General features: G+C 40.1%; 3 protein-coding genes across 6 annotated transcripts; 2 read left to right on the top strand and 1 right to left on the bottom strand.

The window, feature by feature from the left end:
- The first annotated feature begins 1,890 nt into the window (after window positions 1-1,890).
- On the top strand, window positions 1,891-4,103 carry LOC122009686 (probable inactive receptor kinase At1g48480). The gene is made up of 2 exons (XM_042565948.1): window positions 1,891-3,205; window positions 3,285-4,103. The coding sequence occupies exons 1-2, from the start codon at window positions 1,918-1,920 to the stop codon at window positions 3,923-3,925; spliced, it is 1,929 nt and encodes a 642-aa protein (XP_042421882.1). The 5' UTR covers window positions 1,891-1,917; the 3' UTR covers window positions 3,926-4,103.
- Window positions 4,104-5,583: 1,480 nt separating this feature from the next.
- Window positions 5,584-14,683, top strand: LOC122009685 (65-kDa microtubule-associated protein 6-like). Of its 3 annotated transcripts, XM_042565947.1 has the most exons (13): window positions 9,160-9,314; window positions 9,410-10,219; window positions 10,989-11,605; window positions 11,695-11,898; window positions 12,098-12,349; window positions 12,801-13,016; window positions 13,092-13,247; window positions 13,323-13,482; window positions 13,576-13,727; window positions 13,857-13,944; window positions 14,016-14,089; window positions 14,163-14,237; window positions 14,318-14,683. In XM_042565947.1, the coding sequence occupies exons 3-13, from the start codon at window positions 11,534-11,536 to the stop codon at window positions 14,594-14,596; spliced, it is 1,728 nt and encodes a 575-aa protein (XP_042421881.1). In that variant the 5' UTR covers window positions 9,160-9,314; window positions 9,410-10,219; window positions 10,989-11,533; the 3' UTR covers window positions 14,597-14,683. The 3 variants fall into 3 exon arrangements, 2 of the variants coding, with proteins under 2 accessions (XP_042421880.1, XP_042421881.1); XR_006119635.1 differs by lacking the exons at window positions 11,695-11,898; window positions 12,098-12,349; window positions 12,801-13,016; ... (5 more) ...; window positions 14,163-14,237; window positions 14,318-14,683 and adding exons at window positions 5,584-6,621; window positions 6,879-6,998; window positions 8,075-8,169; ... (1 more) ...; window positions 8,764-8,883; window positions 8,958-9,070; XM_042565946.1 differs by lacking the exons at window positions 10,989-11,605; window positions 11,695-11,898; window positions 12,098-12,349; ... (6 more) ...; window positions 14,163-14,237; window positions 14,318-14,683 and adding exons at window positions 5,584-6,621; window positions 6,879-6,998; window positions 8,075-8,169; ... (1 more) ...; window positions 8,764-8,883; window positions 8,958-9,070 and having other exon boundaries at window positions 9,410-10,297.
- Window positions 14,684-15,014: 331 nt separating this feature from the next.
- Window positions 15,015-23,435, bottom strand: LOC122009684. 2 transcript variants are annotated; one of them, XR_006119634.1, is made up of 10 exons: window positions 23,159-23,435; window positions 21,698-22,816; window positions 19,888-20,294; window positions 18,726-19,657; window positions 18,244-18,523; window positions 17,220-17,327; window positions 16,849-17,127; window positions 16,452-16,595; window positions 15,733-16,059; window positions 15,015-15,029 (listed from the first exon to the last, which is right to left on the bottom strand). XR_006119634.1 is itself a non-coding variant. In XM_042565945.1 (9 exons), exons 2-9 carry the CDS (start codon window positions 22,761-22,763, stop codon window positions 15,871-15,873), a joined length of 3,405 nt encoding a protein of 1,134 aa, XP_042421879.1. In that variant the 5' UTR covers window positions 22,764-22,816; window positions 23,159-23,435; the 3' UTR covers window positions 15,483-15,870. The 2 variants fall into 2 exon arrangements, 1 of the variants encoding a protein (XP_042421879.1); XM_042565945.1 differs by lacking the exon at window positions 15,015-15,029 and having other exon boundaries at window positions 15,483-16,059.
- Between the last annotated feature and the right edge of the window lie 1,545 nt (window positions 23,436-24,980).

Raw genomic sequence — 24,980 nt, 5'->3', positions numbered from 1 at the left:
AATTTTTTAAAAAATTTCATAAGATTATTCCTCTAATAATACTTATTATTTAATTGTCAGATCTTACCATACATATATACAACATTTTAATTTATATATAAATATGATATAAATCTATAATATTTGACTTTCTAAAAGATTTTCTATTATTATTTTATAAATGGATATACTATTTAAATTATGGATATGGATATATAGTATAGTTTTTTCTATTAATTTATTTTTTTTTGGATATTTTATGTCTGTTTGGATTATGTTTAGTTTTTTCGAGATTTTGTTTGTATATTATATTCTATTAGATAATTGTGATTGTTTAAATCATGGATTGTGAAATGTATTTGTAATGCGAAAATGTATTTGTATGTGTGGAATGTGATTTTATGGATGAATGTGAAATATGTGTGGATTGTCAATGTCATTATTTATAATAGTTTTATTATCTATGAAAATTGTAAACAGAGTTTAGCCTAATTAAGTTGTCTATTTCTATATTATTTTTTTTTATGGAATACCAACGAGATAGAGATTTTGTTGGTAAATATCAAAATATTTTACCCACGAAATCTCGATGTCGTCGGTATTACTTAAAGGATTTACCGACAGATTTAGGTAATGCCGATGGATAAATTTTTCCATCGATGATTACCAACGAAAAATAAATTCCATCAGTGATATTCGATTACGAAAATTAAAATTCGGTCGGTAAAATATTTCTCGACGAATTATCACCTGATCAATTAATTTCTATCGTAATTCCGTCACTTAACCCCTACAACAACAGAATTCCGATAAAAACTTTGACCATTTATTTTCGTAGCGTATAACCATTCATGTAGCGTACAACCATTCAACCAAAATACACGTTGGTTAAAAACAATTCAAATAAAAAGGTAATTTGATTCGAATCAAATTCTTCATGGGTATTATAATCTTTTATCGGCTCTGCGTTGATACAGGGAGCCCTGTTTGTGATCTTGATACACCGGAGACTCACTCTTCGTACGCATTCAACTTAAACTACATGCGACAGAGATGGCTGCCGGGGCATGCTACTTCAGCGGAGTTGCTACATTCACCACTACAGATCCTCTCATTGTTTCTACTACGCCGTAGGAGTCCTTGAGATCATTAGGGTTCTTGGGTCTCGTTTTCTTGTAGGTTAAATTATTGACATTTTTATGGGCTGCGACTACTGGTGGTGAATCCCCGTTGAAATTTACTCAATCTTACTGAGTCAACATGTACAAAATCTATGTTAAAGTCAAGCCACGGTGGCATGGAGCATCTCTTTCCTTCTATCCAACTGTTGCCATCGTTTCGAGGGATGAGGCATCCGATCACAAGGCGGCGACGGCGACACGTGGTCCAGACGGACGTTTGACGGCGCCGACCAACTGCCACGCGTTCGCAGTCAAAATTAATGTGAGTAGGACATTGTGTCGTTCTTTCCTTCTCTGCGACCTTTCTTCTCCCAATTTTCCAAAATTGTTGTTGTCGATGTCAACCTGGTTGACTTACAAAGTAAAGTCGAACTATTCTCACCCATCTGTTTGGTTCTCCAAATGACTTTAGCTGCGCATTTTGAACAGAAATCCAATTAGTTGTTCAACTAATATTCTACTCGTTTTCTATATTAATTTGGAATGGTTTTCAAATTATGTAATTCTTTTTTTTATTAATAGCAGACAGCAATATTTTACTAATAAAGTATTTTTCTTACCTGTTTATATTTCTTTCCCTCATAATTAAGGAGATATATTTATTTACAAATTTAACTCTTTTATTTCGCTTCCTTCTAAAATAGTGGTAATCTTAATAATTAGTAACACAATTATGGTAAAATTGTATGTTAATTATATATTGGAGTTTTGAAGGAGAAGGGTAGAAGAATCGAAGCGGTTTTTCATCGAGAGACGCATGGCGTCACCGCCCTTCTTCTGCGCCTTCCTCTTGTTTCTTCTCGTAGGCCGTTTGCCCGGCGGAGCACCGGATCTGGCGGCGGATGGCGTCGCCCTGCTTTCCTTCCGCGCCGCCGTCGGCCGCTCCGTGCTGCAGTGGAACGCGTCCCTGTCGCCCTGCTCGTGGCGAGGTGTGGAGTGCGACTCCGGCAGAGTCAGCGCGCTCCGCCTCCCCGGAGCCAGCCTCGTCGGCTCCATCCCGTCCGGAACCGTTGGAAACCTCTCAAACCTCCGCAACCTGAGCCTCCGCTACAACCATCTGTCCGGCGACTTGCCATCCGATATTTTCGATCTTCCGGAGCTCCGCAACGTTTACCTCCAGCAGAATCAGTTCTCCAGCAGAATCTCAACGGTTCTAGGTTCTGTCAGGAACCTCGTCCGGCTTAATCTCGCTGGGAACCAGTTCTCTGGAGAAATCCCTCCGGCGCTCAACAACCTCACACGGCTTCGAATGCTTTATCTGGAGAGCAATCAGCTCACCGGGAGTCTCCCCTCTTTGGTTCCGCCTAATCTGACACTGTTCAATGTGTCGTTTAATCGGCTTAGTGGTTCGATTCCTCCTCCTCTTGGCGGGTTTCAGGTGAGCTCATTCCTCTCCACGGGCCTGTGCGACCGGCCGCTTCCTCCGTGTTCAGCAGAGATTGCTCCATCGCCGCCGCCGAATGCGGGTTCTTCCGGCGGTGGCGGCGGCAATCTCTCCGGAGGTGCCATCGCCGGCATCGTCGTCGGTTCCGCCGTTTTTCTCGCCTTCCTCCTCGTCTTGTTCATAGTATGCCGTAGGATCCGCAAGAGAGCGACGACTTCGCCTGTCAAGCAGCGAGAAGCTGTTTCGGCGGTGCCGGCGCAGGAAAGGGGAATCGGCGGAGGAGAAAGCAGCAGCACGTCCACCGCTACACCAACACCACCTGCGGCGCTCCCCGTGCCGAAGAAGCTGGTCTTCTTCGGCGGCGCCGCCGGTGCGACAACATTCGAGCTGGAGGACCTGCTGAGGGCATCGGCGGAGGTGCTAGGGAAAGGTACGTTCGGGACGTCGTACAAGGCGGTGTTGGAAATGGGGATCACAGTGGCCGTAAAAAGACTCAGCTATGTAACCTTGACGGCAAACGATTTCCGGCAGAAGGCGGAGCTCATCGCGGCGATGAACCACCCCAATTTGGTCCCTTTACGAGCGTACTACTACAGCAAGGACGAGAAGCTCCTTTTGTACGATTACATGCCCATGGGAAGCCTCTCTTTTCTCCTTCACGGTAACGACTCTGCAAATCTGTAACATTTTCAATTGTTTGTTTCTACAAACTTGTAATCTTCGCCGGATGAATTTAACAGGCGACAGGGGATCTCGAAGAACCCCTCTCCGCTGGGGCACAAGAACTGCCATCGCCCTTGATGCCGCGCGCTGCATCGAATACCTTCACTCAACTGGACCTTCTTCCTTCTCGCATGGCAACATCACATCCTCCAACATCCTGCTCTCCGACTCGTATGAAGCTCGCGTCTCCGACCATGGCCTCTCTCTTCTCGCCGCTCCGTCCGCTGCTATGGCACGCGTAATTGGCTACCGCGCACCGGAGATCACTGATCCTTCCAGGGTTCCCCGGAAGGCTGACGTTTACAGCTTCGGGGTGCTACTGATGGAGTTGCTCACCGGGAGGGCCCCTGCTCAGGCCAACCTCAACGGCGACGGCGTTGATCTGCCAATGTGGGTTCGATCGGTAGTGCAAGAGGAGCGGACGGCCGAGGTGTTTGATCCCGATCTGCTCAGTCAGCAGAATGTCGAGCAGGAGATGGTCCAGCTGCTGCAGCTTGCTGTGGACTGTGCTGCTCAGCATCCGGAAGAACGGCCTTCGATGGTCCAGGTCGTCGCTCGCATTGAGCAAATTCGATCGCCAAGCGTCATAGCTCTTGAAGAGGTTGAAGTTAGCGAGAAGCTTTCATCAAGCAGGGATCATTCCACCACTGAATCCTAAGTTTTCTGGATGAACAGAATAGTCTGGAGATCGCTTCACATGAAGATTTCCCCCCCTAAATTTTGATGATTTATCAGAATCGTTTGTTCTTCCCTTTGTGTGATTGCTACTAACAGATTGTTAGACTGTCGTAATGTTCAAATGCTGATTCACGTAATTGTTTGAACCTTTATGTATTGTAAGCTTCCTTTTCGTTTCCTTCATTTTTTTTTTCCTGCAAGAAAACAACGCCGGAGAAGTTGTTCCCGCGTCATTTCTCTTTCCGGTTCCTTCTAGAAGAGCATTGTTCGTAGACTGCCGTGGCACGTGGGTTGGGTTACAAACATCCTCGTCGGTCCGCTTAACCGCTGGCAACGTCAACTGCAGAGCTTGGGAGAAGACGTTACTCCGGTCCGTTCGGTCGCTTTGCCCGACGGCGACGGCGACGGCGACGGCGACTTTGCGGGCCCCCACCTGCCATATCGCTTCCTCCATTCGTGAGGTATGTCGTGAAGGCCGGGCAAGCTGTTTAGTTGAAACGTCTCACTCAGACGGGAAGTGTGTTTCGTGTCGTGATGGATGCGGTAAGTTGGGCATAACGAATTAGTGGACCTGCAAAAATAACATAGGAGAATAGATAGACAACCGTTTCTTTTTTACGGGCAGGGAATGCTCAATCTTCACTTAATTTTGAAGAGATGTTTTTTAAAATTTGTCGGTCATTGGAATAAAGGATACATCAGTCCAACATTTTAAAGTGAAGTATCCATTAAATAAAATTTATCTATTAATTTAATAAAATTTAAACTTAAGCTTTAGATACTTAACCAACGCTGTTACAGACAATTTTATGTCTTAGATTGTTCTAAAGAAGGGTTTCATGGCGTAAGTCGTGAGGCAACCCGGTCCGGAATGGCACCAGCAAGGGAGACCGTGATACTTCCCAGGCTGACGTGATCTGATGGATGACGTCAGCCATTTTCTTTTTCACGGTAGCGAAGGAACGCAGTTCCAAGTGCCGCAAAAGCGAAATGGTTCACCCAACGTCCCCGCCGCACCAAACCTAAGATCACCACGAAAGAGATAAATGATGATAATTAAGAGGGTAAGTGGTAGATGGAATGAGATATACAAGATCCAAAGATTTACACTTCGACATCCCTATCGTTCAAAGGTAACCACCACTTACAATCTCGAATACCCCCGTGGAGTTGAACGCAGTTCCAAGTGCTACAAAAGGTAAATTCATTCGCCTCTAGTGCTCTCGTCGCACCCAACCCAAGGCCATCACGAGGAAGATAAATTACAATAACTAAAAGGACAAGTGGTGGGTGGGATGAGGTATACAAAATCAGGAGATTTAAGCCCCGATATCTCTATGATTCGACCCTACGTTCTCAGCTGCAAACGTAACCACTATTTACTATCTCGGATAACCCCGTGGGGTTGAACGTAATTCCAAATGCTACAAAAGTTGAAATCGCTGGTCTCGAGCGCTCCCACTGCACCCAACGTAAAGTCATAACGAGGAAGATAAATTATGATAACCGAGAAAGTAAGTGATGAATGTAATGAGATATACAGAAGATTTATGCCCCGATATTTTTATGATTCGATCATGTATTTTCAACGGTAAATAAACACGTAACCACCACTTACCATCGAGAATCCTGTGGGGTTGAACGCAGTTCCAAGTGCACTTCTACAAGAGAGAGAGAGCGTGCACCGCAAGCCACCTCCATTGCTTCTGAAACCCTACTTGCCTCCCTTCCGTCCACTAGCCAGATCTCGATCTCTCTGCTTGCCGAATTCGTTGTATCTTCCGATCGGATTCTCGAACTTTTCCTTTTCTCCGTGTTCTCTGATCTTATCCGGTCCAGAAATCTATTTTGAACTGGTGATTTCGTACATCTGATGTGTTTTTTCCATCCTGATCGAGGTTAATTGCGCGATTTTTAGCTGCATTATTTTTTATTCTCCCCTCCGATCCGTTTGTTTCCAGGATCGGAGCGTGTGTTCAATTTTTTCTTCTAGATTATTGCTCGGTATACTTCTTTGGACGAGATTTTTCTCTTGATTTTCGAGGTCAAGAGGTTGGATCTTTGGTTATGTGCTTGAATTAGAGGGCTTGGAGATGGCGGCGTTGTCGGGTAACTCGGTGGTGGTGTCGGTGGAGCCAATGCAGTTCCCGCTGAACGGCGGCCGCGGGAGCGAGGTGCCGCAGCAGTGGTTTGTGGACGAGAGGGATGGGCTCATCTCGTGGCTGCGGGGAGAGTTCGCGGCGGCTAACGCGATCATCGATGTGTTGATGGATCACATCAGGGTCACTGGCGAGCTAGGGGAGTACGACCACGTTGTCGGGTGCATCCACCAACGGCGGTTCTACTGGACAAACTTTCTCCACATGCAGCAATTTTTCCCTGTTACCGATGTGGGATACGCGCTGCAGCAGGTGATGGACTTGAGGCAGCTGAAGCAGAGGCAGAGGCATTCGTATGGCCAAAAGGACGGGAGGAAATCTGGATTTGGGCATAGGTATGGGCATCGATCTGATGGGGTTCGAGAGAGTCGTGTATCTCCTGCTTCCGGCACGGCTGTGTCTGAGAGTGGAACTGTGGAGCAGATGGTGGATAAATTAGACCACAGCAAGAACGTGAACCAGAACAATGTGCAGATGTCACGTGCTATGAATTGTTTCCCTGTTGCTGGGAAGGATGGTGAGTTTCTGATTTCAGTTGACGAGTCTGTTGTGATAGTAATGTACAATCGAATAGCAGTTATATGGAAGTTCACTCTTTTTTCCCTATTACTGCATAGCGCTTACACACAATCAACCTATAAGCCATAGCCACGGTTTTCATTAATAACTTTTATGCAAGAAACACTCACTTGGATTTTGCCTTCGTTAGAAGACTCGTATACTTATGAATGCTCAAGGATAACTATGATCTGACTCGCAATTAAATGTATTCAGGAAACTCACATAGCCTGGCGGAAAGTTGTTGCATGAAGGATGGAAGTAATCCAGCTGAGACCTGTGTTATTGAGTTGGAAGCTGCTTCTGGGTGTGGTAGTCAAGCCTCAAACAGTGGAGGTATGCTCTTTTTTTTTTCTTCTATGTGCAACAAAAAAAACAGCATCTTGGAAATGGCATGCAACACCCTTATCCTTAAGAAGTTCAGCTAATTTTACATTATCTAAATTGAATTTTTGGGAAGTTCTCCTAATCACGCATTTTATAAATACATTTTTAAGGAAGCCTTGGTTATTATCATTGAAAATTGAAATGTGATGGCGTGATAGGGATTACACACATATAGGACAAGCATCCTTGTAACAAACTCACCTTTCTCCATAACATTGATATGGAATATCTGAAATTTTATTAACAAGGTCTTAGCTACTAGTTCTTTTGTTAGTTGTACAATACTTTCAAACTCTATCATAGTTTTATAATCAAACATTCATGAGCCATTTGTAATAAGTTTTTTACGCATGCTTCGAGTATATAGTGATCCCATCTATATTGTTAATGATATAAATATATAAATTGATAGCTTTACTATTAGCTCAAATTTTGAGATAAGTTAGGGAGGCAGGGATTTGAATCTCATCTGTGTGACTGTGTCAAAGAAAAAAACACAATTTAATCTAATCAGTTCATGCGTTGGGAAGTTGGGATCAATCAACTCAAGTACACTACCCACACATGATGGTTGTGTTAACCATCTAAATATATAAATTTGTTTTACTAATAGCTCGAATTTTGTGTAATTCTTAACATATACTAATAAATTAATCATCAAATACCCTTAGTTTGTTTACCAACAATCGCTTAAGGGTTAAAGTGGTTTGAGTCCATTAACAAACTATTGGGAAGGTGCTCCTGAATGAGGATTGTCTCATATCCAATATGGTGCAAGAACACTTTCGTGGTCAGACCAAAAAAAATTGGCTTACCTTGTTGGGCATGTGCTGGTTTATCTGCATATGGAACATTTTACCTATTCCTGACAGTTAATATCTGTTTTCTTTTGTTTGATGTCCAATATTCAATCATTACTTATTTGCATTATGCCCTAGCAATGTGAGCACTTGGTTCTTTACCTTACTTTACTCTTTCTTGTACATTGGTTTAATGTTTGGAGACTTGAAATGATGCTACTACAGATAACACAGTTATGACCTCAAATCAAGATAGAACTCAAAAAGTAATACCAGCACCAAACGAATTTGTGGCCAAAGAAACATGTGACGGCATGATGGTAAGTTTTATATAAGAGGTAAAACAAAAACATTGCTGTAATTGCATCATATAATTGTTAGATTGAAATTTAATCTTTTAGGTTTATTATACAACTTGGTTATTAATTTCCATTATGCAACTTGTAGGTCAATGTCGTTGAAGGGCTTAAACTTTATGAAAATTTTCTGGATAGCTCAGAGGTCACTAAATTTGTTTCATTAGCAAATGAAATGAGAGCTGCTGGCCACAGAGGAGAACTTTCAGGCAAGCATTGCTATAATCCATCTCCTTTTCTATTGGATACACAATTATAAATTTATAGTTATTATTAATAAATCATCATTCGGGAATTATTTATAGGTATATTCTTATGCATGACGTTCTAGATCCTCAAACAATTAGTTAAACTAATCAGAATTATCTCTTTCCATGATTGATATTCTAGTGATATTCTAATTGAAAGGCACTATTTAAAGGTTTATGTATTGAGAAATTGTTCCATGATAGATCCATTGTAGATTATTGTTAATCCACTGAACTAATTTTTTTTCTGTAAGATTTACATAGCTGTATTGTTAGCTCTTATCTTTAACATTTTTCCGATGTAAAGCAGGACAAACACTTGTTACCCTGAAAAGGCCAACAAAAGGACATGGAAGAGAGATGATTCAGCTAGGCATACCCACTAATGAAGGGCATATAGAAGATGAACATAGAACTCTGAACTATAAAGGTATTTGCTACTTGCCCGATATGTTTTCTTTGAATTTATACATATCCTTTGTCAACTTGAATACAATATTTTAGAGAGGAAGATAGAGGCCATTCCTAGCCCACTTCATAGTATCTTCGACTGCTTGTTTGAGCAGCAAGTTTTACCGGTCAAACCGGATTTTTGCATGATTGACTTTTTCAATGAGGTAAGGAAACTGTTTTTTTTTTTGTTGGTGCATGTGTGAATCTGTGAGAGCTCCTAATGTTCTTGGCTGACTTTTGTTCTCATGTGAAGGGGGATCATTCACAACCTCATACGTGGCCATCTTGGTTTGGTAGGCCAGTTTGTAATTTATTCTTGACCGATTGTGATGTTATATTCGGTAGAGCAGTGGGATCCAATCACAGAGGAGATTATGATGGTTCTCTGAAACTTCCTGTAATTGCAGGGTATGTTTCTACTTCACCAAGTTCCAAACTCAAGGCCATGTTATTAGCGATGCCATCCTGTGTCATGTATGATAGTTCTCTTTGATCTATTCCAGGTCTCTTCTTGTCATGCAAGGGAAAAGTGCAGATCTTGCAAAACGTGCTATCCCCTCCCTTCGCAAGACACTGATATTACTAACCTTCGGAAAGTACCGGCCAAAGAAAACTCTTCTTCCATCAGAAGGCACGTTCTTCAGTTCATCTGCTGTAAATCCACTCTCAATCTCAACATCAGCTAGGCCTTCAAGCTTCTCACGGTATCCATCAGCTCGGAAACCATATGGGATCATGCCTGCCAATGGCATTCAACATGCTCAGCAAGCCCCACAAATTATGCTATCTCCAAATGGTGTCCAACCACGCTTTGCAGCAGCTCCCATGGTGGCTTCTCCAGCTCTGCCATCAGGGCCTCCTGCAACTGTTGGGTGGGCGGCGGCGTCTTCAATGAATGCAACTGGCCCTCGACCTCCTGTTCCCGGCACTGGAGTCTTCCTACCCCCTGGATCTGTTCATATATACCCAATCCAGCACCTACCAGGAACACCGATTTCTGTCCAAACCATCTACGACAATAGTAGATCTGAGAAGCCAACTTCTAATAGTAATGCTTCTGATTGTTCCACAAATATTACCACTGATTTGTCTGAGCCTGTTCCCGAGTGCAATGGCGATGGGTGGTGCTTGGACACTGCTGCTGTTGCTCCTAACCAAGAACAGACCGATTCTGTTGAAAAAGCTGATGACAATCTTTCTGAAAGTGTTGCAAAGTAAGCAGAGGGAGAACACTTTGTTTTGAGCCTTCGTAAGATAAATCAGAAAACTACATAGGACTTTTGAACCAAATGTAGAGGGCGAGAGAAGAATTGGTAAGCAATTATCTTCGCATTTTTTTTTGTCATACGTTAGGCCAAAAGCATTTCATTTTTGTAGGCTCTCTACACTCATATACTCAGACTTAGTCATATACTTAAAATGCCTCTGAACCTGGACTAGTTACCACGGTACACAGAGAAGTCGACCTCGTTGGTTTTCAATGGCTAGCTTCATCGGACGGTTAAAACAAGATTAAATTGACACTACAAAGCACAAAATGTTCATTAGTTATCAGCAATTCTAATAAAATAAAATGATAAATAAAAAACAATTGAAAAGTTTAAAGCAAGGCTGTTAAGATCTACGTAATCACAATGCTGGGGCCAAATGAAATTCTGAAGGGCGGTGAAAACATGGCGTCTGAGTCGGAGTTGTTAAACCAGTGTGACACTGACGTACTACTCTCCTTCGAACAGAGAAACAACCACATCAGCCGGATTTGAAGATCAGGCTGCGTCGCCCAATCTCCATCGCCACTCGCCATCCACTTGGAACCGACCGATTATTTAAAAACCCAAACCTGATTCACATTTTAATTAAATTATAGCATATTTGATTTATAAGAATTATTTCTCTAAATTATCAAGCGGTCCTATTTTTTTATTGCAAAATTAAGTTCATCGTATTATTTTACTTTCTAAAACTTATCTATTTTAAAAAAGAAAAAACTAGAATGATTTTTAAGGAAAATATTTTCTATCTTTGGTCATGCATATGTATAACAATTATGGTTGCATGGTTCGCCTGCTGCTGTCGACGCAGAGATGATTACTCAACGACCGATGGCCGGAGTCCGCTAAAATACGGCGCAAGCAAACAAATGCAGGGGAGGATTAGCTTTCCGATGGCCGCCGGTGACATGACTCGTCGAAGTGAAAGCTCCACCGCCTCTGCCGGCGGTTGGAATGTCATCGATCATATCCATCCACCCCGGGCATTTCCAACTGCAGCTTATTTCAATAAAATAAAACACCTTATGATCCTTAATCGCTCCATCTTCAAACTGCGCAATCCTTGATCGACAACATCTTCGCTGCTGCTGCTGTTCCAGAATTTGACCAACCAAAGTACCATAAACTACGTTAAACTGCAGGATGCAGCTATAAAGATCCCCCTTTTTTGCTTCAATCTCGGCAAAATCTCGGTTGATTTCTCCTGGCGACCATTTCCAGTTCGGGCATTAGCAAGCAAGCTTGTAAGGCAAGGCGAAGGGAAGCAGAAAAGTTGTTCCTTTCTGCGCAAGCAACGAGAGAGGAAGAAAGTTGGTGTTTTGGTCACTGATTGAGGCGCAAGGAAGGGAAGGCGGGATGGCGGCTCTAGGGTTAGGGTTAGAGGCGGAGAGTACCACCGGCTTTGGCGATTCCATCAGAGAGCTTCAGGTTCGTTCTCTTGCACCTTCTCGTTGGCGAAGATTGTAAATTTAGGGTTTTCCTGGTCTGCCAATGTTCATGCCAATTTGGTGGAGCAGCAAATATGGACAGAGATCGGGGAAAGCGAGGAGGACATGGACAGCATGCTGTTGGAATTGGAGAGGGAGTGCAGGAAAATATACCAGAAGAAGATCGAAGAAGCTAGCAGAGCTAGGGCATTCCTTCACCAGTCAGTGGCGGCCAAAGAAGCAGAGGTTGCTTCTCTTGTGGCTGTTCTTGATGAACGCAATCTCCAGCGCAAGGTGCCATACCACTTTTTTTAGTAAAATTGCCACCATTGTTGTTCAATATGAGAATTTTACTACTCCTTTCTTTACATGTACAATAGCTAGAGATTTATCTATCACTTTGAAGAAGAAAAAAAACTTCTGGTATCAGTTTAAGAACATGTTATTCTGCAATTTACACTTAAATTCATAGCAGTTGACTGTTGTTGTGTAGATGGAGAAGTTGTCTCTGAAGGAGCTGCTTGCTTCAGTCGACCCTCTTTTGGAAAATTTGAGGGAAATGAGAGAGGAACGGCTGAGGCAATTTGCAGAAGTGCTTTCACAGATTGAGAAGATTAAAGCAGAGATAGAAGGATTCAGTTACCCTCATCCTCCGACTAATGATGTTAAGATCAAACAAGATGACTTATCAGTTCGAAAACTCACGGAGTATCAGTTGCAACTAAAGGCCCTCCAGAAGGATAAGGTATGTTTCTTGCTCATCCAACTCCAGTTAGTCTAACTGGTTTTCTACACTCAGCATATGTTTAGTGTCTACCGGGTGATTCATCCTTAGAATTTAAAGTTGTTAGTTCATCGAAAACACATTTTGTCAGACATTAATCATTAGATATTACATTCAGATCTACTAGTACTGATTGTACTTATAAGTTGAGAGATCGAAGGGTGTAAGAAGAAAGTTACAATTTCTTCATCTAACTATGCTTTAAGGTTACTTTCGCATGATTGTATACTTCTATGGATCTACTACAGGTCTTTTTGTTCAATATTTCTGACTGTCACAAGCATATTATTGTATCAAAGTGAAGAGTTAGTATTGTCGACTTGTGGCATAATGTGAATTCTATTGCAGTAGCTTAATAACTAATATGGGTTTGCATTCAAAAAAAATGATCTGATCAAAAACTCTTCTTCAGTCTGACCGCCTTCAGAAAGTTTTGGAGTTTGTAAATGAGATTTACTCTTTATGCGGTCTCCTTGAAGTGGATTTTCGAAAGACAGTTGACTCTGTGCACCCTAGCTTGCATGATAATGGTGGAAAACATTCCACAAACATTAGTGATTCCACACTCGAGGGGCTGTCTCAAACTGTCCTGAAGCTAGAAACTGAGAAGAAGATTCGAAAGGAGAAGGTTGATTACGACCTACATGCATAACTTTCAACATCTCTTGTTAAAATTGTTTGATGCGACCTCTTCGATTTGTAGCTATTTCAAGTGGCGGAATCACTGCTGGATCTGTGGAATCTGATGGAGACACCTCATGAAGAGAAGAAATACTATAGAGAAACAATAAGCATTGTGGGATCACTTGAACATGACATTGGATGCTCAGGCATCTACTCGCTTGAAACGATTGAGAAGGTTAGATTTGTTAGATCTATACTGACTGTTAATATCAAATGAAAAACAGTTTACCGAAAGTATAATTCTTAACAGATGGAAGGTGAAGTTGAGAGGCTCACAAACCTTAAAGCGACTAGAATGAGGGAACTTGTTCTGATTAGAAGGACAGAACTAGAAGAGATATGCAGAACTACACATATCGAACCTGATACAAGCACAGCACCAGAGACCGTCAGTGCACTGATAGATTCAGGTAACTGTATGGCGCACATATTCGAAGCTGTGCTGAGAGTGATAAACAACATATGGCATCATGTCACTCGTCTCAATTCTTGTTGGTGTCCAGGCGTTGTGAATTCTTCTGAACTTCTTGCGAGCATCGAGATGCAAATTTCTAAAGCCAAAGAGGAAACCATTGTCAGGAAAGAAATCACGGATAGGGTAAACAAATGGCTCGTGGCATGTACTGAAGAGAACTGGCTCGAAGACTATGACCAGGTAGGTTAATTTCGATTGCTATAATTGGATTGTCAAACACCCTTTAGTTTTAGATCTTGTGTTGCATGCATCTTGAAAATCTTCACATCATCTATTTCTCAGTTGTCACTAAGTTCAAGTACATTGCAGGATCCAAACAAGTACATTGCTGGAAGAGGTTTCCACTTGAATCTAAAACGCGCAGAGAAGGCACGAGCGATTGTCAGCAAAATTCCAGGTAGACCTTCGTAGGACTGATGCATTATCACTTTCTTTCATCTTGATTGAACTGTTTAGTGCTGTTTCCAGATATGGTGGACAAATTGATGAACAAGATATTCGTCTGGGAGAACGAAAGACAGATGCCTTTCTTGTATGATGGGGTAAAAGAAAATCTTGATTCATTGTCTGCGAGTTATGGAGTATCTGCTGATTTATCTGCTGTTAATTGTTTAGGTTTCACTGGTATCAATATTGGAAGAGTATAAACTATTGAGGCAACAGAAGGAAGGACTGAAAAGGCGATATCGAGTATGTATCATCTCTTATATCCTTTTTTTCCCTCCCTTCGGAGTCTTTTGTTTTACCTGCGATACTGATTTTCTAAACAGGAGCAGAGAAAACTTCAAAACATGTTCCTCAAAGGTAAGGAAACAGTTTACGGGTCCAAATGGAGTTCAAGAAGAAACACCAATTTTAGAGGGAAGCCAAATGCAAATGGCTCCATGAACAGTGCAATCCCCGAGTTGTTTCTTCTCCATTCCCGTTCTCGCGATTCTGATGCATACTCCTGCACATCGTTGAACTTCCCTCCGATGTCAAGGGAGGATACTGCATCTTTGTTCACGTCCATTACAAGTTCTGAACCTGAGTCTCCACCTTTCACTTAAACTCTCAGGTTTGTGTCACTTGTTATTCATTTCACATGTTTCCTTTCCACATCTGCAAGTTTGTAATACCTTCCTTTCAGTTTCTTAGCCGCCGGGCCCTTTGATCTTCTTTGTTAAATGAAACTCATTAACTAGATGTTCTGATACTCTGCGATATCAGTCATATGGAATAGATGCTGCTAGTAGATTTATATATGTAAAAGCTATAAATAAAAGATAAAATTTTACTTTGCGCGGGTAAAATATTTTTTAAAAATTGATAAAAACAAAGTGGCAATCATATTTTCAATGTTTTTCTTTGTGATAAATATTTGTTTTGCAATGTTCACATGATGTTTGTAACATACCATGTACTCAGGCATCATTATATCATTATAGTACACTCCTAAGGTTATGGTGCAGCGATAAGACATCCAGATTGTCACCCAGGTACCTGCGATTCGAACTCCAGTTATGACAAATTTATAAAAAAAAATTCTCCAAATGGAACACGCAACTAAAGAATGTTGAACTCCTGAGCTGCGAGTTTTTTCGATTTACTTTGATAGTCGATGTAAAACTTTCGTGGAACCGGAGATGATGAGACATCTTGTAGAATGCCTTGTGTTGCGGATGGTGTTCAAGCTCACTTGAACTTAAAATTAAACATTTTGATTCACAAACTGTATTTTTTTTTTCCATCAGCCACAATTTTATCTTTCATAAAATGCTAAAACCCTTTAAAAAGAAGGTAGTTTCCAAACAAACATTTTGCGTAGGACAGTTCTACGGCCGACGATCGAAAGATAAGCAAGGTAAGGCAAGAACCGAGTATAAAGTGTCCAGATTTTGCAGCAAATACTAAACAAAAGTTGCATAACATGTTTTGCAGAAATGTAGTCAAAACTTAAAAAAGGGCAAAAATTTTCATAGGCCTCAATAATAATCACATCATATACAACAGGACCTGGACGAAAGGGCATACCAGAGTGCAGCTCAACTACACCCATTGACTCGAACACAAATGATAAAAGGAGCGAATGAGTGATTACAACAAGACTCCACCGCGAAGAAGAGTCGGATCCTAATGTCACATAAAAAACTAAGCACAAAAAAAAAATGGAATTAGATATCGAACTTCCCCCACCTAGGCTCACCTGAGTAGCTCGTGGCAAGTTCCTCTGCTTTGCGCGTGAAAGATCTGCTGCGACATCATTTACGTGCAGCGGAGGATAATACCGATGAGAATTTTCTCCGAGACTGACTGACCGAATGCAGCGTCCATCATGGATATCTCAAGTTGATATTGGTTCGTAAGGATATGAAAGCCATGGATGGTTAAGTGCCTCTGAAGCACTTGATCGCTTCCTTGGATTCACTTCAAGGAGGTGTGCCACAAAATCAATGAAGCCTTGATCACCCATCGGCAGACGGTGGCGTAGTGATGTTTTCTTTGGGATCAAATATTCTAGCCTGTTGGTTTCCTGAAAAGAAAATGTAATTGAGGATCAGGGATTCGAGCAACACTTCTGTTCCATGCTTCAAATTTTTTTTTTTTTTTTTAAGAAAAGGGGCTTCGAGAGGGTACTAGCCACCTTCGCCGCAATAAGATAATACAATAGCATCTAATTATGTGTCTACGAATAGTAGCAAAAAATAAGGATGGCAAAAAGGCGAGAATAGGAAGGATGTGGAATTAGTTAATGGCACAAGTCCAATTTTTGCAGAGCATAGGTCATTTATTTGTTCTTTCTGATAATCATAAAAATGATATGACTTTTGTTGTAATTTAAAATGCATCCTTACCAGTTTATAGAAAGACAGCACAAGATTGGAAAGTTGCTTTTAACATAGATTAAATATCGGAGGCTCAAACCTGGTTCTTCTCGTATAACATGTGGTTCTTTGTAAAATATTTGTATGTATCATGCCCCTTAGCAAGCATTCCTTGATCAATGGGACCAATGATGCCGATAACACGTGCTAGTAACGTTGCAGGAGAGTCATTTTGAAAGAGAACCTGCAGAAGTAGGAATTCATTTAATGACAAAGTAGAAGAGCATTGTTGTTATGAATAATGGCATCTTGAAAAAACAGCACAATCTGTTAATATAATCTTAGGAAAAGATTAATACTAGGAGAAGGCAAAAAAAAATAGAAGATAAAAGCAGACTCTCTAATTTGGCCGCATGATTTATCCATATGACATGGAATTGATTGGACAAATAAGAAAAAAACAATGTTGTATAACATTTTTTAGTCATGAAACTTACATTTCCAGTGCAAAGTTCGGCCAAGATGCATCCAAGCGACCAAATGTCTATCTTTTTATCATATGGGAGACCTAGAATAACCTCAGGTGCACGATATGATCGTGATTGTACATAGGAACATAAATTATCTGTTTCAAAACAACTACTGCCAAGATCAATGACCTTAACTTCACACCTACTGTAACTCTTCACCAATATATTTTCAGGCTTCAAGTCACAATGAATAAGGCCAAGGCCATGCAAAAACTGAAGTGCCTTGAGGCATTGAATTGTAATGGACTGCAAAAAAAATTATGTAAATCATAAGCTAAAACTTCTATCAAATAACAAGCAAAAATCATGAGCATGGGCAATGGCATGGAGCATGGAACCTGAAGCCTAGGCATTGTAAAATAAACCTCGCCTCCAGATTCTCTATTGAACTTGTGGAATTCATATAAGTTGGCTTTGAGAAGTTCACAAACTATCAACAAGTGTTCCTACACATGTCAAAATTATCAATCAGAAACAACGGAATAAAGCAAAAGCAAACCAAAGTTATTGCATGAAACCATCTTAAGCTAATTCCATTCTAATAACTTCCTAATTCTCACAAGTAGTTGAATGATGAAAGGAAAGGTGTGTTTATGGTTATTAGAAAGGATAGTTTACTAGTTAGGGCATTATGCATTCCAAGATTTGTAGAACAAGGAAAAATTAATAATGAGCATACTTAAATTCTGAGTCTACATTATTTGCCTTTGGGTTTTGTGCTCGTGGTGGTGACAGATTCCAAATTGCTCTCTCGAATTTAGAAAAATGTCTACATACTTCAACTTTACAGCACGATGAGATATGCACACCTGTTAGACTTGAATACTCTCATCCTTGCTCTTAAATCCATAAAATAATAATTCTTTGGGACATGTAATCCTTCTGTATCCTTTTTTTTTTTTTTGCTTTATTTTCTTTTTCTCCTACAGGTAAATGCATGAGTGCTGCAAATGCCAAACAGGTAGCCTAACCATTAAGAAATTTCCAAGGTCCTGATGCATGCAGAGATATACAACTAACAAGGCAGCAATGTAATCAAATACTTTTCAAGATATTATTTTATTTCTTGGAGAACTAGCCATTTCAAATCAGAATAAGGCCTTAAGGACCTTCATTTTAAATTACTAATCCTATAATACATTATTCATAATTTTGAACTTTCCCTAGCTACCTTTTTGTTCATTCTGAGCTTTTTTTGAAATTTCTCTTTCAAAGCAATTCAAGCATTCATAGATAAGAAAAGAACTATTTTGAATTTAACTAATCTTTTGTATAAAAATAAGGAAACAGAGTAAATGGGCAAAAAATGAGTACAAATAAGAATAAGAATAATGGATGATCAAAATGTAAGTATATATTCACCTGATAATAGAAATAATCATAGAGACGTAAAATATGATACTTGTCAGCAGGGTCATGCTTGTTAACAAATTTCAGAAGCTTGATTTCATCAAGGCTCTGATCAAAGAAATCTTTGTTATTCTTGATAATTTTAACACAGACATCCATGCCAGTATGCAAATCATGTGCCTGAATAGCTTTGCTAAATGCAGCAGAACCCAAGTATTCAGTTACATGATAACGTCCAGCAATAACAGAATTCAGAACCACATGAAAATTTTTGTCCTCTTCAAAGCCAGTTCTGTAAGTGACATGAACAGGAAAAACTGAAAGTTAGAACATAAAAGTGTTTCTAAAAATGACAGAAACCCTCAAACATTTGTTTTTTGTAAGCAGTTAGTTGTGGATCATTAGCACGAAAAGATTGAGGAAAGAGGAACAAATACGAATGACTTATCATTCAAACAGAATATTGCAAAAAACAATGTCGAGGATAAGCATGCCTGTTTTTCCTATGAACTATCTTAAGATAGAAAGTCTCAAATTCTTCCTCCTGAGCTTTTATCTGTCTTAGTTGTTCTTGCAGTGCAGCTACTTCTTCATCTTCTAACGCTGCTCCAGGGTCTTCTTCCTTTATCTCATTTGCTTCATAGTGTCTTTTCCTGATAGTGTTTGTTTCATCATAACCATAATCTGACGCTGATGATGCACTTGAGTTCTGTGATCTGACAGCATCAGAAGTCTTCCCATCTCTGGAGCTCCTTACAGGAGATGAATCACTGCTTTTTCTCCTCCAAGTAGCAAGGGCATCCTCTGAAACTAGACCATTTGCACACTCATCAAAAGATTTAACAGCATCACCAGATTTTCCTGAACATAGTGTTTTGTTAGAATCAACCTCCAACATACTTGCAGTTTTATAAGGCTGGAAAGAGAAGGCACCATCAGCACTCACTCCTGGCATGCTTAAATCCTTTTTATATGCCCAAATGTAGCTATCTCGTTTATTTTCCTTCATCTTTTCCTTCTTTAACTTATTCAAATCACTACTGGTTGTACCACTTTGAGGATGTCTTATACCAAACTCTGTAACATTATGATCAGGAAAGAATTCCATGTCCCCTTCACTGCTTCCTCCAACCAAGCTCTCCCGTACTTCACTGCCTATATCAGCAGCATCACTATTAATGCCCACACCAACTGACCTGACTGAACCATGTTGATCATCTTCTATAAGAGAGTTTCTCTGGTGGCTCCGTCCAACCTCAATTGAGTTGGGACCATCCCCTAACATCATTAGTTCATTATTTTGTGTGACAAAACCTTGCCAAACATGTTCTGAATGCATTAAACTTAGTTCTTCAGCATCCATTAACTGCCCATCATAGTGACCTATTAGATCATTCTCATTTGTTCTCCCAAATACTCCTGGCATCTTATGTCCCAATGGTCCCTTCGAAATAGAAGAGAGTTTCTCTGGTGGCTCCGTCCAACCTCAATTGAGTTGGGACCATCCCCTAACATCATTAGTTCATTATTTTGTGTGACAAAACCTTGCCAAACATGTTCTGAATGCATTAAGCTTAGTTCTTCAGCATCCATTAACTGCCCATCGTAGTGACCTATTAGATCATTCTCATTTGTTCTCCCAAATACTCCTGGCATCTTATGTCCCAATGGTCCCTTCGAAATAGCAACCTGTTCAACATTCTTAGTTAGGAAATACTGATCTCCTGACAAATAGGAATCCTCCTCAGCATAAGACTGGTCATCATCTTCATCTTTTCTTGGGGCCTGGTCCCGATGATCAAGCATACTCTCATGGTGTGTTCCTTTCTCATTATCACTTGGATAGTCGATTTCATGTGCCAGAAACCAGGTTTCATCTTCAATTGGTTGTCTCATGTAGCCTATATCATCATCATCTTCATACTCATCAGAATCCCAATACTCGTTTGGATAGTCAATAGAATCATCACCAAAGGTTGCAATACCAGATACTAAATCAGAAGTATCCTCAGCAATTCCTTGACTTACAGAAAGCCAACTACTTCCAATTGTTCGCCTGCCACCTGTATTAAAATTTCACAGCTTATAAAACATTGTCTTATGCAGATGAATGTATAAATTAACTGCACTCTGCGGGACATAGGCTAAGAACAGACCATCGAGCATGGACAATGACAGACACTAGCAAGCAAACATTGAAGATATAGTTAAATCAAGGGTGAACTGATACTTTGTCGAACACAAACCCCAGGGCCAACTTAAAAGAATAAGGTTAAAGATTCAGCTAAACCGTTATATCTCACCAATGAATCCAAATTCAATAGAACAAAAAAGTAAGAATTAAAAAAAAAAGGATATAGAAATTCGTGGAACCATAGATATATAATGATGTGATTGAGTATACCAAATACCAAAGAGTGAACAACGTAGGAAAATATCACAGTAAAAAGGCATTTTCTGTTGGAGAAGCCAAATTTATTGTTTCAAAAGGTTGTATGACATATAATTGGAGTCTGGGCCATCCATGAAGTTCCCATATTTGGTACAAGTAATATGCTTGAAGTTGGCTAAAGCTTACAGATTTCTGATTCATAATGGAATGCCTGGAAGGCTGGAACAATTGGCTAAAGAGATGGTTTTATGAATTTTAAGTAAATAGTTGCGGTACATGCATTAGATGTACTCTTAACAATTAAATAAACAATAGCCCACAGAAGTACTGCCAGCAATCGGCGTGGTTTCAAAGGCAGTGAAAGAATACAATTAGAAATAGACTAACCTAGAGAAGCCTATTTCGACTGCATAAAGTGAAGGAAACATATCGACATGCATAAACAATAATCTTTGGCAGCCAAATATTTCTTAATCAGCAGGTACTTAAAATCAAAAGCCATTGATCCAGTGGCTTGTCTGAAATATAGGCTCATTATCCAAAGAGAAAACTAGCAAGCACATGACATGATCATACTCACATCTTAAGACTAGGCAAAAAAAAAAATTCAGCTGTGTACAATATACATTAGTCAATTCATAGACTGACCACACAATTCCTTTCACAGTCTGGTATTGAAATTGGCAATATTATGAAGAATTAAACGGATAAAACTTTCAAATCAAATCAGTAGACAAATAGAAATCCCAAATTCAACCATCAAATACATTAATTGGTCTTAAATTTTGTGTAGCTTTACTAAGCAAATTAGGTTTAATTCTGTTCTTACAAATCATCAGAAACATTGTATCAGATTTTCTATTACTTAGAACACTGATAATAAAATTTATTAAATGAATTGAGGACTAATAGTTTCATATATGTCGCGGTGAAATGAAAATGCAATGATCATGTCATGATCCATCGCTAAGAGACTGGTTATATATTGTACCCTTATCTTTTGCAGGAACATATTGATTTATTGAGCTAAATTTTACAGTTAAAATCCATAACTAGAAGACAGTTATAGCATACCTGACGAGTTGATCTCCTGGCCAACAGGTACATCGAGGAAGGATCCTATCATAAAGGTACTGTCAGCATTGGATACCTTCATTCCCGATCCATGCTGACCAGCCTTTTCCACCAACTGAGTACTGAGTAACTTGTCTTCGGACTTAAGTCTTACAGGAGGCAACTTAGGTAATTCATCCCGGTGATTCTCACCGATAGCTGGTAAATCAAAACTCTTCCAACCATTAGTTACAGCATTTTCTTCGGATTTAACCAAGAAGTATGATCCGCTGAACTCATCTAGTTGTTCTTTTCTTGATTCATTGTTGCTGCCATCTTTATGCTTAAACTCATTTTTTTCATTAGGAAGTCCACTACAACTGGATGAGGTTGTGTCCATGGGAAATGGAAAAACTGTCTTCACAGAGCATCCCTTGAATGAGTCTTCAGCTTTCACCCAAAGGTCATTGACAAAATGGTCTTGAGAATAAGCATTTTTGTCCTTATAATCACTAGGCTGCCTGATCTCAGGTTTCACTTCAAGCACAGCTTTATCTCTGTCCTTGGCATAAGAAGTTCGCTGCTCTGCTTGCTGATCAGGTTCAGTACCAACAGCACGATCTCTTTTCTCAGGCACAAAAGTAATGCGCCGATGCTTTGGTTCTTCTGGTATCAAGAGGTCAGCAAAATGGTTGACAATTGCACCCGAGTCTTTAGAAAGTAAATCAGAATTACTAGCACTGGAACCAAAATTCAAAGGATAAAGATCTACAGAGTCACTGTTCCTGTCCTGACCAAAACCACGACCTTTCTTATTGTTGAATCCATTACCAGACCCTCCTACTTCAATTTCCTTGACAATGTACTCCTTCGAGGTCTCAGGCCGATGATTGTTTGAGTTTTGCTGCCTAGCACTACCAACTTCTCCAGCATTTCTTCCCACTTCTTCTTTTTCCACGGAAAGATGTTTTTGAAGGAACCCATTCAAGTCTGGTCGCGCATTCAGCTCCCCCCGCAAAGCAGCCTCTGCATTGGTAAACCGATTCTTCCTCAGAAATTCCAACACCACGTCCACCGAGTCCACCATCTCCCGAAGGGAAGAGACCACCACCGAAGCTATAAAAGAAACTCCAAATGAGCCTGCAAATCGAAACGACGTGAGACGGAAGTAGATTTATTTCCTCTTCCTTGCTCGTGATTTCCCTTTGCACTAAATAAAAAGAGAACCTTTGGCACCGAGCAACGTCATTTAAATAACAACGAGACGCGAAACCCTAGACCAAGCTGTCAAACACACAATTTTGCTTCGAAATAAAAAGGACCGGCAAGTACCGCGGTCAATCCACCTCGGTACCGGACATATGAACAAACCCTAGCGGCCCACTCCGCAGCCCTACTCAAATACGAGGACAAACGAAAGAGGGAGAAAAAAAAAGAGAGACTTCGAGCGGGAGAGGGAGAGCTAGGAACGAAGAGACTCACGGATCGAGAAAACAACAGAGACGAGGAGGGGGTATGCGGGCCGCGGCAACCTCCGGCGGCAGTACAGCGACGAGAAGAAGCGGTGCCTAGGCGTGGGGCAGCAGCGGGATCCGGCGAAGTCAAGAGCGGAGGAAGCGGAGGGAGAAAGGACAGAGGAAGGACAGCATTGGTCGAGGACGACGTGATTGGATTTCGATTCGGTTTCGAGGGTGAGGGTTTGGATTTGGATTCGATTCGATTCGGTTGGAGGGTTTGGTGGTATAATTGCCGATCCAGCATCAGCACTGGCAACTGAAATATTAAATTCCCATATTACTAAATTTTATATATATTAGTGTGTGTGAGTTTATGGTTGGCAACGAACATGGTTCCTTACCTTATTTAACGAAGAATATACTTTATCAAGATAATTTTAGATAAAAGATAAACAAATAGGTTGGCAACGAACATGGTTCCTTACCTTATTTGACGAAGAATATACTGTATCATGATAATTTTAGATAAAGGATAAACAAATAAAAAAAGATTTCACTTTTTTTTTTTTTGACAAAATCAAATTAGGCGTTTTTAGTAGGGATGACAAATCATTTTGTTTCTATATAAATTCATATTTATATGCTGGAGTAGTCTCCGTTTAAACTATTGATGTAAAAATATGATAATACTCATAGTCGGTCCGGTCCTATAGTATCACGAAGAAAGATAAATTAGGTATTGAATAGTCCACTAAGTAGCAGAGTTATTTTTCATATTCACAACTTGAACTATTGCCCATTGATATAAGTTTAACACTTTAAGACTAACTCAACTATACTCCGAGGCTCGTCTCCATTCAATATTTTAAAAACAAATATTAAATCAGGTAACATCGAATTTGGAACGATCGATCTGATCTTATGAAAATTTTCTACTACTCGTTGAGTAAATCGGGAATTACTTGTTGGTACAGTTAACATCAATAGTCAAACTCAAATTTTAATGAATAATAAATAGTTTAAAGTTAGATGTTAGGTTGTCTAATATTTTCATCATATGTGCAGAAATTGACGAGTCTAGAGGACCTGATACTAAGCTGAAGCTAGTTATGTATGAGAGCCTAATAACTAACACGAAGTCTAGATATGTCAAGATGTGACATGATATCTCATAGGAAGTCTAGCTAGGTTCGACCTGACAATGGCTAAAGGTAAGTTGAGTTTGCGGACTTGACAATTGGCAGTAAGACCTGATGAGTCAAGAGGTAAGTCAAGTGACTGCAAATTATAACTAAAAGTAAAATGACTAGAAGAGAGTGATCTAGTGAGAACGAGTCCCAGTGAGACTGTAGGCATGTGTCCAGCTTAGAGTCATTTTTGAAGTCTAAGCTGAGAACATAACTAGATCATATGGCAAAAGGTGATTCACTCGCCACCAGTGCCGCCCGCCAACCCGTCCTGAAACCAACACGGAGGAGGTAAATTATGGTTGACTACTAGCCATTAATGCAGGTGGTAATGCATGAGGGGGAGAACATAACTAGATCATGATCTTGGGAATGCATGATCTAATTAATAATGTTATTTTATATTATGTTAACTCTATTTTGCAGATTACACTTTATTTTTGGACTAATATATTTTGTAGGGTTAAAATGCATAAACAAGCCTCTAGTGAATTGTTGAAATGTATACTAAAAGCTTAACTTTTTGTATAAACATTTAAGTAGAAATAAGAATCATATTGGTCAAATATCTACATTTATAAGTTAAGTGTAGTTATTCAATTAACTTATATTGTAGATAACATGGTGTGTGGTGTCACACACAGAAAATTATGTTATCGA

The sequence above is a fragment of the Zingiber officinale genome, chromosome 8A (genome assembly GCF_018446385.1).
Source record: "Zingiber officinale cultivar Zhangliang chromosome 8A, Zo_v1.1, whole genome shotgun sequence".
Taxonomy (NCBI): domain Eukaryota; kingdom Viridiplantae; phylum Streptophyta; class Magnoliopsida; order Zingiberales; family Zingiberaceae; genus Zingiber; species Zingiber officinale.
This window is presented reverse-complemented; position numbering and strand designations above follow the sequence as displayed.